This window comes from Arvicanthis niloticus, chromosome 9 (assembly GCF_011762505.2).
Source record: "Arvicanthis niloticus isolate mArvNil1 chromosome 9, mArvNil1.pat.X, whole genome shotgun sequence".
NCBI classification, from domain to species: domain Eukaryota; kingdom Metazoa; phylum Chordata; class Mammalia; order Rodentia; family Muridae; genus Arvicanthis; species Arvicanthis niloticus.
The window spans coordinates 50,522,313-50,537,011 of record NC_047666.1 but is presented as its reverse complement, the minus strand read 5'-3'; the positions used below and the strand labels follow the sequence as shown (position 1 = coordinate 50,537,011).

At 43.1% G+C, this 14,699-nt stretch overlaps 1 protein-coding gene across 2 annotated transcripts in view; it reads right to left on the bottom strand.

Moving 5' to 3' along the window:
- Positions 1-14,699, bottom strand: part of Lmcd1 (LIM and cysteine rich domains 1) — a 58,001-nt gene that overhangs the window by 23,307 nt on the left and 19,995 nt on the right. Inside the window, exon 2 of one of the 2 annotated variants that reach the window (XM_034511814.2) lies at positions 2,743-2,831. The exons of the other annotated variant lie outside the window; for it this stretch is intronic. Within the exon in view, the coding sequence (XP_034367705.1) occupies positions 2,743-2,831 (89 nt within the window). The remainder of the gene's footprint in view (positions 1-2,742; positions 2,832-14,699) is intronic. 2 annotated transcript variants of the gene reach the window in all.

Below are 14,699 nucleotides of genomic sequence, written 5' to 3'. Positions count from 1 at the left end.
GAAATACCCTTCTTAGGCTCACATGTTTGGACAACTGGCTCCGGCTAATGCTGGTGTGTGGAAGGTTATAAAACTTTAGAGAATAGATCTCTGCTGAAGGCAGAGTGTTACTAGGGGAGGGCTTTGAAATTTTTTAGATGGGCCCCACTTCCTGTTTGCTCTCTCTTCTGGATTACTGAAGCAACATGCCAGCATCATGCTCCCACTGCCATACCTTTCCCACCAAGATGGACTGTATACCTTCTAGAACTGTAAGCCCCCCAAATTTCTTTTTTCTCCTAAAGTTGCTTTAGTTGGGGTATTTATTACAGCAACAGAAATTAAAGTAATACAGTATATTTGCAACAACCTACTATGAAAACTGGGACACAGAGCTATGTGGGAAGTATGTCCCCCCCACCCCCCGAGATGCTGTGATATCACTGCATCAACATGGGTTGAATTTTAAGCTCCTAGTATGGCCAAGTGTAAGATGGCATGCTCTATGTAGGACCTCCAAATACAATATATGCTGCTCAAGAAATTCACTTGGTTTTAAAACCATGGGCAGGGTGATAAGGAAACATGCAAAGAGACTTCTGCTCCAAGGAAGCCTGAGCCAGACTTGTTCTGTCTCCATAAACAGCCAAACACATCACAGGACCCTTTTAAGATGCCGGGCAGCAGCAGCCCAAGACTGAGCCTTGCTGAGGGAACATTTACTCTCTGTCTTAGGTACAGAGACTATCTAGCTGTCCACAAAGAGTTAAAGAGATTACTCAATATTGTCCAGGACTCTGATGGAAGAAAGATTAGGATCAGTAGAGTGGATGTGGTAGCTAGGTTAAGTTCCTGTAAGGCCACACAGTCTGCTCAAACGGTTTAAAAAGGAGTGGATGGGACTTTGCTGCTGGGAACAAGTGAAGGAGGAAGCTTTTAGTGGATAAAGGCCTGGGTTGTATGACTTGCTGGATCCCTTCCATGTGGAAGAACATGTGTGCTCTTCTGAGGCTGAAGTCTGTCAGGAAATGGAGTCAAGGAATGGGGCAGAGTTTCAAAAGCTCACAACTCACCGGAGTGCAGATATTTAAGAGAGAAAGGCTATGTTTCCTTTAAGCCTAAGTTCAAACCATGCCATTTAGTAAATTCATCCCAATTACTTACCTTCCTTGTACATATTTGCAAAATGGAGAAACACTATCTAATATATAATATTGTTTCACTATCTCAGTATAGAAGGGTTTGCTCATTATCGAGTAGGTTGTTTTCTTTTGAGATAGGGACTTATGTAGAGTGGATATTTTTCAACTGCAATCTCATTATAGATGTTGGCATCTTAAGAAACACCTGGGGAACTTTGACCTGTATTAAATGCCCGAGCAATAATAAGACACTGAGAACAAAAGCTCTTGGTTTGCTACTGCATTCTATGGAGTACATCCTTCCACTCTGTGGTGACAGAGGCAATCACCAGGTTGTGACTTTGGAGCCACCCTCCACACTGATGCTGATGTGACAACTTCTGGGCCACTATGTTTATTAGCAGCCTCAACATTGTTTCAGAGACCTCGGTGACAAAAGAGGAAAGGCAGATTCCAGAACTCTAGCTGGACTGGGCACTCCTAATGTACAGATGTGAATCACAGGTCCTGGTCTTCCTGTACTGGACAGAATGCCTTTGACTGCCTGTGAGTATGCACGTGCATGCATGAGTGCATGTGTGCATGCATGCATGCATGCATGCATGCGTATGTGTGAGGTCAGAGGGCAACTTTTGCTGTCATTTCTCAGGTGCTGTCTTTCTTGTTATTTGAAGGTCTCTCACTGCTGCAGCAGTTGCTAGAATTCACCAAGACGAGCCTGGGTGGTCAGCAAGTGCTAGGTATCCTCCTGTCTTTGTCTCCTCAGAGACATTTGAGTTTGTGCAAAAGAAATCAAGTTCTCATGTTTGCAAGGCAAACATTTTACCGACAGAACTGTCTCCCCAGCTCCACCTTTTGACCTCTATTTTAGAAACCATGCCTAGGTTAAAACCCACCCCAGAGATGCTGCTGAGGTAAGAGCAAGTCCATCTTCAGACCTGAGAGGAGTCAGTCCTTCTCTAAAGGCACCCCCAAATGCATCCTCCCATAGTCATGTTTTGTGGCTTATAGGTGAAATCTCTCCAACAGACTCATATGTTTGAATACTTGGTCCCAGCTGATAGCTATTTTATACAGTTATAGAAACTTTAAGAGGTGGAGTCTTGTTGGAAGAATGGGCCCATGGGAGTGGGGCCATGGGGTTTTCATAGGCCAGCTCTACTTCCTGTCTGGCCTCTGCACCCTACTCCACTAAGATGTGAGGAGTACCAACTGCATACTCCTGTCACCACGGATCCTCCTTTCCATGGCAGATGCTATCCCCTCCAACTGTGAAGCCCAAAGAAACCCTTCCTCCTTTTAATTGCTTCTTGTCAGATGTTTAGTTACAGCAAAACAAACAAACAAACAAACAAACAAACAAAACAAGGGTATAATCCTTGCTGGACCAGATAGCATCTACCTTGACATGGTTTATGAAGTGCAAAGTATTTTTCCTTAATCTCCTGAAGATCTTTACAACATCCACTCCTTCCTGAATTAGGACAAGCAGGAAGGCTCTCATTCCCCAGCTGCCCTTCCTAGCATCCTACACTGTCTTAGCAGAGAGAACCACCCACAGTTTTGGAGAGGACAGTCAAGAAACAAAAGCAGACAGAGTCTCCTTGACCTAATCCGTTACCTCCATGAATGAGGCTCGAAGCCGGAGCACATTCCCTTGCACCGCAGACAAGCCACTCCTCTTGCTGACTGCTGCTGGCCCAGGGACATCTGGAAAAGGACACAGAGAGAGGGTGTTTTCCTTCACACTGACCTCTGGGAGACTTGGCATAACAGCAAAGGGACTGTGTTGGGGCTCAAAGGGCTCCGGATCAATATGCTGCCACTCACTGTTTACTGGGAACAGAGAAGAACATCCGGGAAGGGGGCCATCGGCAGCAAGTGTTGAAGGGTGGGGCCCTTCCTAATAAAAGCACAACTGGGGCCCACTGCCAGGCTCCAGGGCTGTCTCCAAATGCCAGGGCTGTCTGGAAAGACTGCTATGAAGAGCCATCTGCTCTTCTCCACACCTTCACTCGTTCCTTCATCTATCTATCACTAGAACGGAATCTTCCAGAGTGCCTCTTCTCCCCATTGCCTTCTGATTTATTGCTAGGATGTGACTGAACCAACACTACGAGAACATACAAAGGAACAGACTCCCAGACATTTATGGCTCTGAGAAAGACTTAAATATTTTGTTAATGTACCAAAAACAATCTCTCAAGCATTTGAAATCTCCTTTAGAGGCAGGACGGCACACAAGGCTGGTTTTGTTATTCATTACAAACCCCAAGACACATGCGTGCATTTTGCTGCCATTGATGCTGTGGTTAGATCCAGTAGCTCTCATGGGGTCCTCAAACCAGCAACCTTGCCCACAAGCACACAAGAAATGCAAAAATCTCAGAGCCTGACCCTGGCTCCTTTTCATTACACCACCCTTTAACAGAATCCCCAGAAATGTATTCCATTAGAATTGGAGAGGTGGTGGGTTAGTGATGGATCTGTAGGCTGAGAAACTTAACCTTGCTTTCTCGTGGGGCTAGGGGAAGGGAAGACTTCATAGAGGTGTGTGTACCATCTCATTCTCATTAGGGGCATGGCTCATTCTGCTAGAAATGTAAAGCAATACGCTTCTCATTTTAACAAAGGCATGGATGATGGCCTAGCATTTACTTACCGTCTACTCTGTGCCATGCACAGGGGCTTTAACATTAGACTCTGTGTGCCCTCAAGGATATACAAGCCAGGAGCTGTAGAGAGGGAAGCTCATACTTTTCACTGAATTTTCAAACTGCTGCTGAGTAACAGCAAGGGCTGGGCCGTGGAGCCAGACTTCAAGTCTAGCTATGCTAACTGCTATGATTTGGACATAAATGTCAGAAGTATGGAAGAAGGTGTCTGTTAAAAAAACCCTTATGAGAGGACCAAGTAGGTCACCTGGGGATGTTGACTGTGCAGGTTGAACAGACAGAAAGTGGAGAGAAGAGAAGCCTGGCAGTGGGAAGAGACTTGGAAAAGAACAAATGGTAGAGAATATTCTATGGTGTGGTAATCTGAGTGTGCTTTTGGGGACATTTCTGGTTCACTCTGGTGTGTGTGTGTGTGTGTGTGTGTGTGTGTGTGTGTTAATTTCAGAGGACCAGGATGGGTATTGTTTCTTCTCAGGCATAATCTACATTGTTTATTCAAAATGATGTTACCCTGTCCTGAACTAACAAAGCAAGCTGAGTTGAGTTGTCTGCCTAGTGAGCCCAGAGTATCTGCCTGTTTCTACTTCTCCAGCTCTGTGGCACCACACTGGCTTTTGTTTATGTGGGGTCTGTGGATAAAACTCAGGTTCTAATGCTTGTAAGGTAAAAATTTTCTGCAGTCCTCTGTTTGGGTTGGTTTAAAAAGGTGTGTGTGTGTGTGTGTGTGTGTGTGTGTGTGTGTGTGTGTGTTGGGGAGGACCTGGTGTAGCTTGTGAGTGAACCTACCCTCATTGCCAGTGTTAGAATTCAGCACAGTGATCCTTCAGGATCTTTCTCTTGCACCCAAATCTCCCTGCAGTGATGCCTAGTTCCACCCCGTCACCTGGTGACTACTGTAAAGAGTATCGTCCTAAAACGGCTTTCTGTTTTATATGCACAGGAAGGGACAGTCTAGTGGCAGGTATTCAAGGGAAAGGGTGTTTATATATTTGTGTCTGATTAGTACTAGAATCATGTTATCTCCTCCCCCGCCCCAAATGGCTCTTACTATGTAATCTATTCTGGCCCCAGACCTGAGATGCTCTGCCTTAGCCCCTCCAGGGTTAAGATTAAAGATCTCTGCTAAGTATAAGAACAGAGATAGCTCAGATAACTAGCCATCTCCCTAATTTGGGGGCCATGTTCCATAGACAGAGTTTTGGTCCTTAAAGCTGTTGGCCTGTATCTGTTCTGGCATCCACCTCCTTTCCTCCATGAATTATACCAGTTAAAATATAGCAACCTTTCCACACTTAATATTTGAGTGATTCCAAGTTTACTTAATTCAAGAATAAGGCTTCATTGTTGGAGTATTTCAGGTATCCCCAGAGGCCTGGAAACAAGGCAACCTCAAGGAAGCATTTCATAAGTGGCCCAGCAGGCCTGGGCAGAACCGGCCTTCTAATGAGGGGCTTCCTTCCAGAAGGTGATTAGTTTTAAGGATTGATCTGGAGTTGAGCCTCAGTGTGGCTGCTGGCTCCTGTCTGATTGAGAAACAGTGATGTAAGACAGTGCTGTTCTTCAGCGTGTCAGCCTGTGATGTGGGGACCAGCCTCACTGCGCTGGGTCTGGCATTTATCAGCTATGTGTGTGACTGGATGCAAGCCATTGTTCTGCCTAGATTAGATTTCTGCTTTGTAAAACCAGAAAACCACCTGGGTGGGGCTGCCTGGCTTGTGTTCCCCGAAGTACTCATTTGTAAGATGTTACAGAGATGTTAGGATAGCAGCAGGCTGGAAGTGAGGATTCCATAACACAGTACAAATGGCAGGCCGGATGTGCAAAGGCTCCTGACCTTTAAGGCGCCAGCTTGTGGTAGATACAACCAGAGAGGAGGGGAGTGGGTCCCTGTTTCAGGGAGAAGGCCCCTGGTGAGGCATCAGGCTGGACTGGATTTTAAAAATAGTTTAGTCCCTCTCTTAATGTACAGGGCCAATGGCTGGGCCTGTCACATCCCTCTCTTCCCAACCCATGGGGATAATAGAAGCCTTAAGAAGGTTAATTGAGAAGCTGCCTGGAAAGGATTTAGCACACAATTATTATTCACTGAGTATTTGCTATAGTCATTAAATCTTGTGAAAGACAGTCTGAAAGACATTGAATTAGTTGCTCTTTCAATGACCCTGGGGACTTCTGGGGAACCCTTTTAAGAAGGGTGCACCCCAAATGTTTTCTATTCTCTATGTTCTTTCTTATCTATTCCTTGTCTCTCTGATTAGATTTAAAAGTAAAACAAAAAAAGCAAGTAAACAAAACAACAACAACAACAACAAAACCAACCTAAGGCCAACACATGCTCCATGCTTTGTGACTAACTCATTAAGCAAGGCTGATTTTAGCCTTTGTCCTTGAGAAACTCTTGGTTTTGTTCAATTTTCTATTAACTAAGTTTGCTTGTTGACAGTCTCAGACATGTATAATAAATACACTGTGGTTACTCCCGCTGCCCAGCCTCTCTCATCTCCCCTCCCAATAGTTCAAACCACCCTCCTTCCCTCTAAATCTTTTTCTCATATCACATCATTTTGTTTTGTGACCTACTGAGTTTCAGCCAGCGTTTACTTGTGTAACTATGGTTTGGAGTATTCACTGAAGCCCATTTGGTATATAACAGAAAACAGTGATACACTACTTCCTAGACTCTATCAGTAGCTGCTAGTTCAGAAAGAGGATCTATGAGCCCTCTCCAATACATCACTGACCAAAGCCAGGTTAGTCTTATGCAGGCTCACTGTAGGAACTGCTGCATCAGATCTGTTAAACTTAGCAAAGCTGAAAGTTTTCTTCCTAACCAAAAAAGGGCACTATTTTTAGGCAAGTGATGATGGAGGGGGTCTATCTTTGGGTCATAGTTGTATAGGTTGTAAGGTATAGGAAGCAGAACTTAACTTCCAGCCTGCTAGTGGGCCAGTCTTCATGACTAGAAAAGTTCTTAGAAAAGAAAACTAAATGCCCTTGCAAGGAAGAGTTATATTTGGGGAGTCAGGCCATGCATGCAACTGGTTTCCTGGCTGACTGTCCAACACAACAAACAGTCACTTGTTCAGAGCATGTCATTCACTGGAGCCAGGCAGACCCAAGCATCTTCAACACAGAGAAAATGATGACCTTGTTGACTGAGGAATGGGGAGGAGAATTAGCTAGAAGCAGAGCTCCAAACAAGATCCTCTGGTTTATAAACAGTACACTTCTCTGATGTAGATGCTGTTGACGGATGGCACCGTGTCTCCCAGCCTCTCCCAGTAGCTGTGAATAGAAGCTCAAGGGAACCATCCCTCTAACAAAGGTTTCTTAGAATGCAGTGTCTAATCTGTTGTTTTCTTTGGAATGGAAGAAAATGCATCTGGACAATAGGTTTTGGCTCTGGTGTGGTGGGATGTGGTACAAGTAAAGTAATGTCTTGGAACTGAATCTTGTGTTTCTTTAAAGGACTTTGGTCAGTCTGCTAGCTACTGACGGTGTAGGGAGCAAGAGACAGCCTCAGGACTTTCATGTCTTTTAAGCATTTGCTTTCTTGGTGAATTCCTCAGGGAAGTCTTTTACTTGTTCTCTCTCTCTCTCTCTCTCTCTCTCTCTCTCTCTCTCTCTCTGTCTCTGTCTTTGTCTCTGTATCTCTGAGTGTACATGCATCTCCCCCTCTCTCTTTCTATGTATGCATGTAGAGGCCAGAGGTTGCCTTGAGTATTTTGCTCAATTGCTCTCTACCTTATTCCCCGAGACACTGTCTATCACTGAACCAGTCAGTAGTTCACTAATTCAGCTAGGCTGTCTAGCCATTGATTTCTGGGGATCCTCCTCTCCTCACCCTTGCCCCACACCAGGGTTATATCACCACTCTTCACTGCCTGGCTTTTATGCAACTGCTGATGATGTGAGCTTAGGCTCTCATGCTTGGCACTTTATGGACTACAGTATCTTCCCCACTTGCAGACAGAAGTTAACAGACAACAGTCCAGATTGCCTTACATAGATAGTTGGTTTTCAAAATGTCAGAAGTCCACAGAATTGACATTACAAACATTTCTGTATTAATGTTCATTTTGATTAGAGACCTATCTGCTCCCGACAGCTTCCTGTCTTGAATTCTAAGAAGAAACTGAGCATCTTTGGAGTTACTCCAGTTGTGGTGAGATAGCCACTAGGCAAGAATTGCCTCTTTTCATCTACAAACAAATCACTGTCCAGAAAAGAACACACTTGTGGAATAGTTGACTGATTATAGCTGCCAAGACAGAGTAATCAGCCATTAATAATTCTGCATCACTAGGTCTGTCAGATGATCTTGGGCCAGAAGGCTGAAGATTGGATGCTCCAACGTCTTGTAGTATAGGAACTGTCCAGGTGTTCAGCAGTCTCTATAAATTGGCTAAGTTCTAGAAGCTATGCTTTGTGCTTCCCATAATTTCAGTTAACTCAGTCATTCTGGATTTCTGACGGGGTTGAAGACTTATAGTCTCATAGCCAATCCCTACTATTTACTTTGAGAGAAAAGATTTGAGAGGATGGTTTTCAGCTGACATTCATTCTAAAGCCAAGAAAAAACGCCAGGTTCAGAACTAAGTCTTTTAGTTAGAAGGGATGACAAAGGTTCTGGTTAGTCAACAAAATGATGGACTGGGTATTAGGTCTATCTTGTACCTTACTGACACAAATTGGTATAGTTATGCTCTAATTGTATTTTAAGAGAAAAGTTTTAATTTAACAGAAAGGGTGATATGTAGGAAGAGCTAAGGTGGGAGGAGTACGGAGAGGAAGAGGAGGAGTAAGGAGAGGAGGAGGAGAAGGACAGGAGGAGCTAGGTTATGAGAGAGGGGGTGGGACATGGAAGCAGATGTTTGCGTGTCTCCACCTGTCAAAGATAGTTGATATATCTAGGTTGGGTATTGGGTTACACTTCTGATTGTATGGACATCTTGTTACTGAGCATTACCAAACTTATAAAGCCTTTGATTAACATTTAAAAAAATTGTATAAAAGCAAAAAGGAGAAGGGGAGATGGAATAGGGGTTTTCTAGGGAGGGGAAATAAGGAAAGGGGGTGGCATCTGAAATGTAAACAAAATAGCCAATAAAAATAAAAAAAAATAAATTAAAATGAGATACATAGGTATCATTGTTTAAAATATTATTGAAATTTTGGAAATATGGCATAAAGATGGCTGACATAGTTCTTTCAATGCTGTATTGTGTCAGGAAGACACTGGGTATTGGTTCTCCTGCCTCCTGTATCATTCAGAGACAACTATTTCACTAAGTGCTAAGACTTAGTGACCCTGCATGCTGTCTTACAGTTCTTGGTCTTGGGAGACATAAATAATATCTCTGTTTTTGAAACTTTCATCACTAAGATTAGGATTTATTGATTTGGAAGGCATCAACACATCAACTAGTTTTGTGATTGGACATCTTTATTGTCCTAACATTAAATTACCTACAAAGACTTGGTATCTTAAAGGGCTCTGAGATGATCCCAATATTTTACAGGTTTTCTCATTTATGAGTAGGAAAATTTCTTAATCGTATGACAGTCATGGTTTTACCATTTGACAGTGGTCTGTTAGTGCTAGCACATGGCTTGTGACTATCCTGAGTGCTTCCTGAGGTAATATCTTCCAAATGGATGTTGGATTCTATCTGATAAGGACTTTTACAGAAAGTCCTATAAATGTAGGTGATTGGAGATTACTGGTTAACCTATTAGGTTACCTCAGTCAAGCTCATAGGAATTCTAGCAGTGAACAGGGAGTGAGGATGGAGGTAAGTGGAGCAGGATAAAGTCATGAGATGGTTCAGAAAGAGCCAGTATTACATTCTTGAAAAAAAGAAAACCAATCCTAAAACTATCCCACTACTATAAATACCCTGATAATAATAGCTTTATGGTCTACCAAGTGACTTCACTTCCTTAGTCATTCTTTCTGTTAACAATTAGGGTCAACTTTTGAAGACTGTTATTATTTCTGGTCAACAGATGAAGAGCAACTTGCTTATTCAGAATGGTCCGGAATATAGCCCTCTAGAGGAGGAAGGGGCTTCTAAATATACACCCCCACCAAGTGATGCTCTGTTTTTCCCAATGATCATGAATGAAGCTTATTGAGTACTCCTTTGTTCCAGGCAAATGTGTAGCATTTACATACTATAATACTTCATGTAGGAATTCTGCCAACCCTTTCAAAGAGATACTTTTTATTACCTTTATTTCTAGATGTTAATACTGAGGTCCAGACATATTGAGTCTCTTCTTGAAGATCCAAAAGTATAAGTGACTGAGCCATGATGTTGTACCAGGCATGTTTTGTTTTAACGTGCACCTTTAGGCAATCTACTGTAGAGCATTCTGTCAAAAATACTGCACTTTATACATCAGGTCACACCCCTTATCTTGCTTAGTCTTTATAATGATTCCAGAAGGGAGGTGTTTTCCATTTTGTTCATGAGGAAAACAAGTCCATATAATGTCTTACTTCCTAGGACATAGTTCACACTTGGCTCATAAGAATTCAGGCCTAACTTTCTACTATATCAGAAGTCTTCAGACTCCAGGCAGCTTCAATTGAAGGTGTCCTTGATTCTGAGAATCTGGGTATAAGACGAGGGAATGCACATCTGCATGATCATGAGGTTCTGGGAAGGTTTGAGTAATGAGCAATTAGAATAGTGTTCAGGTCCAGTTTCCTTGACCTCAGGATTTCTACCACCTGCTCTTGTTTTGATCAATAAACCAAAAGATGTTCAAGGTAACAGACAGACTTCAAGAACAGAAGGGAAGGTAACAGTCAGAGGAAGTGGGTCAGAACCATGGGTTACATACATTTTGCCCTTTCTTAATGCCTGGAAAGGCACCAGGTTGTTAATGCTTAGTATAGCAAATGGTGGAGATAGTGGTTTGGGGTATGGTAAAAACCTACTGCTCAAAATTGTCATCACTTAACAAAATAAGAGGTAAAAAACTCCCTCCTTAACCAAGAAGGAAGTAATTTCTGGGTTTACTCCCAACTCTTAGCTGCCAGGAGGTTGATAGAGTTCATTCCACGAATTTAAGTATATCTATTTCTATTTCCATTTTCTGTTGCTGCTCAAGATTTTTTCCAGTCACCTGGGCCTCTAGAAATCCTCAATGTATATTCTAAGCTTCCCCTTCCTATATTTATATAACCCTCAGAGACCTTCAAGCTCACAACTGGTTTGGCTAGAAGTTCCATATTTCCTATAATATCCAGAAATAACAGCAGTTTTAATAAGTATTGTTATTCTTCATTACTTGTCCATACTATAGTCATAGATTCAACCAACCTTGGATAAAAATATTGGCTAGAAAGTTTTATGAGATAGCTCAGTGGTTAAGAGACAGCCTTTTCTTCCAAAGGTTCAGTTCCCCAAATCTACATGGAGGCTCACAATCATCTGAAACTTTAGTCCCAAGGGATCTGAGCCCTTCCTGGCCTCTAAGGATGGCATGAGGCATAGGCATACATATAGGCAAACACCTATATACGTAATAAATAACCCAGGTGCTGAGAGAAGCAGAGATATGTTGGATCTCAGGAGGCTTTCTGGCTGTCCAGGCAAGTCAAAATGATAACCTCTAGATTTAGTGAGAGACTCTATCTCAAAGACTAAGGTAGAGAGTGATAAAGAAAGACAAGTCAGTGTATCCATGCTCCCATTAATCCCTACACACACACACACACACACACACACACACACACGCCTATAACACACATGGATACACACACACACACACACACACACACACACATACACACGCGCGCGCGAGCGTACATTTGTGCACACCCATATTTCTGAGCTGGAGATTCAGTTTACAGAAGGCCCTGGGTCCCATTCCAGCATCACATACAGGTGTTGTTATACATGCTGAAAAACTCTGCACTCAAGGGGTAGGAGCAGGAAGATCAGAAGTTCAAAGTCATTTTGAGCCACAAAAGGACTTTGAAGCCAACTTGAGCTAAGACTTTGTCTCAACAATCATTAATATTTGGGATGCAAGAATTTCTCCACATTATGAGAGGCATCATCTGACTCTGAACAACTGTAGCTGGTTCACAGGATAATTTCAATACATAAAAACCTATTGAAAAAGAGGGAAAACAGGCTTTACCCAGAAGTCCAAATCAGGCATGGCAGCCACCAGCTTTGTCATCCACCAGTTGTGATCCTAATCTGTTACTTCAAATAGGATTTTAATAAACAACACACCAAGATTTCCACCCATAGAATTCTCAGCACTAGATCAACAGAGCTAATCTCAGTTTGTTTAGTCTGTGAAGGTTCAGCCTCACTACACAGTTCAATATGCAGTCATTCCTATGGTTGTCTTCCCTGTCTGGTGGACAACTTTGGTCAGATAGCCTCTCAAATAAGGGGAAGGAAATCAGAAATTTCTAAGCATTCCCTTACCCACTGTCATGTTCTGAGACAGCTACTTCAAGGCCTGTTGACTGGTGGAACCCTCTAGAATACACCCTGTACTCACTTGTTCCAGATTTGGGAAAACAGACTTCTTTTGCCCATGGCCTAAAGCTTTCCCTTGGGGATTTCCCAGAACCTGGGGAGGTGAGTGAGGAACAAAGCAGAAGATGGAACAGAGAACAACAGTTCTTGATTGAGAGAGAAAAGGATAAGAGAGAGAATTCATTTTGCAATGCATTAGGCAAAAAAAAAAAAAAAAAAAATCCAGATGCAAATGAACACTGTCATGTGTGCTAGTCTGTCCCCACATTCCTAGGCACCTTGCCCTTGGACTGCTTCCATTGGGGCACAGGAAGTCTGCCCGAGGAAGAACTAACCAGTTCTTCAAAAAAAAAAAAAAAAAAAAAACGCAGGTCCATAGAGTATAAATAGTGTGCAGTGAATGGTATCATCATCATCATCATCATCATCATCACCATCACCACCACCACCACCACCACCACCATCATCATTATCATCATCCTTCTTCTTCTACTACTGCTGCTGCTGCTGCTGCTGCTACTACTACTACTACTACTTTTGGTCTTTAACTTTGGAGGTAGCTTACTTCTTTTTTCAATGGTTGGGACACTTTAGAGAATGGAAGTCTAGATCTTTGTCAGGGTTCTTGAGGTCCTTATGTAGAGGAGTGAGAGAAACTTTCTCAGTAAGACCATTTCCCCCCAATCATTGCCCTTCTTAAGAAAATAATAAAAAGCAGTGGTTCACCATGCAGCTTGCAGACATGGAACTCATGTGAGCCCAGGTGTGTTGTCTCCTTCTAGAAGGGTTTCTCGTCCTCTTCAGCCTAGAGCTGGGGAGCTATGGGGGCCACCATTAACCTCAGGAAGGACAGGGGTCTCAGTCAGTGGCAGCCTGGAGAAGAGGCAGCTAGCCAGCAACATTCCAGGGAAAAGGAAGGGCTGTGGCTTCCCTGTATCTGGTTAGGAGGACAATTACTGTGTTTGGCACTTAAACTTGCAAGCTGGATCCCTGCCAGGGAAGGTGTGACCATCCTGAGATGACAGCTGTCAGACTTCCCGAAAACATTCCTTTCAGGGAAGGGCAGGCAGTCCATGTACTGTGAGTGACACAAAAGAACTTATATAGCCTCAGTGAGGTACAACCAGCACATAGAAATTGTGTGTATCTCTTCTAGCAATGTCTACCTCCCCACACAACCCGTGAAACAGGATAAATTAAGTGCTTCCTTAACCAAAGTAGAAAGTTGTATATTTGTTTTTCTTTCTTCCCACTCTTTTTTAATAATTTCACTATTGTTATTAGCTAGGGAAAATGATAAGACTTTCACTCAACGTTTGGCAGTTCTTACAAAGTCCTGAGATGAGAGATATATTAAGAAAGACGAGATGATCCAGACGGATCAGTCCTCTCTCCTATGCCCTCAAAAGAGCCCTTGAAAGTACACGCCCTATATGTGGTCATCAAAAGTCTCCTGTGTCTTCCAAAGGCTGGGAGACTGGGGTCACATTGACAAAAGCATTAGGGCAAGGTGCAAAGTCCCAACCATAGTACTGAGAGATTTGTTGCCGAGCGACCAGCTGTGTGGGACAGTACATGGAAAATCTAGGAACTCAGTGGTCCAAACCCTAGACACAGACAGTTTTGTTTAACTTTCTATTGGCAGGGTGCAAACTATGGAGATGGAGGGAGAAAGAAAGCCAGCCTTTTTGGCTGCCAGCAGCTTGCTGATAGCCCATGTTTACACACTGCAGTATCCAAAGCAGGTCCAAAAATCTTACTTCTGAGATACCCCTACTGAATTGATGGGATAAGGTTTTTAGGACTGAACTCAGATTTTCCTTTGGCCTCAGCTGCCTTTGAACTAGCTACCCATGCTGCTTAGACTAATATGAAAAGAGAGATGTGCAAAGCAGAGAGGGTCCTTTCATTGGTCCCATCCTTATCCTTTGTCTAGAACAGTGGTTCTCAACCTTCCTAATGCTGCAACCCCTTAGTCCCTCATTAATTCAGTTGTGGTGGTTCCCCTCACCATAAAATTATTTTTGTTGCTCCTTTATAACTGTGATCTTGTTACTGTTATGAATTGTAATGTAAATATCTGATTTGCAGATCATCTTAGGTGAGCCCTATAAGAGGGTTCTTTAACCACCCCCCCCCCCCCCAGGATTGCGACTCACAGGCTGAGAACTACTGCTCTACAGGGTTTGAGCATATGTTTGTATGGGGTTTGCAAAGCTAAAGCAGTCCAGGTTAGACCCAAACTTTGTGCATAGTGGATGACTTTGAGCTCACCTTGCCTTCCCTCCAGAGTGCTGGGATTGTAAATCTGTAACACCTCTCATGATGAATGTAGCACAGGGAATTGAACCCAGGGCTTTCTAAGTGCTAAGCAGACATTTTACCAACTG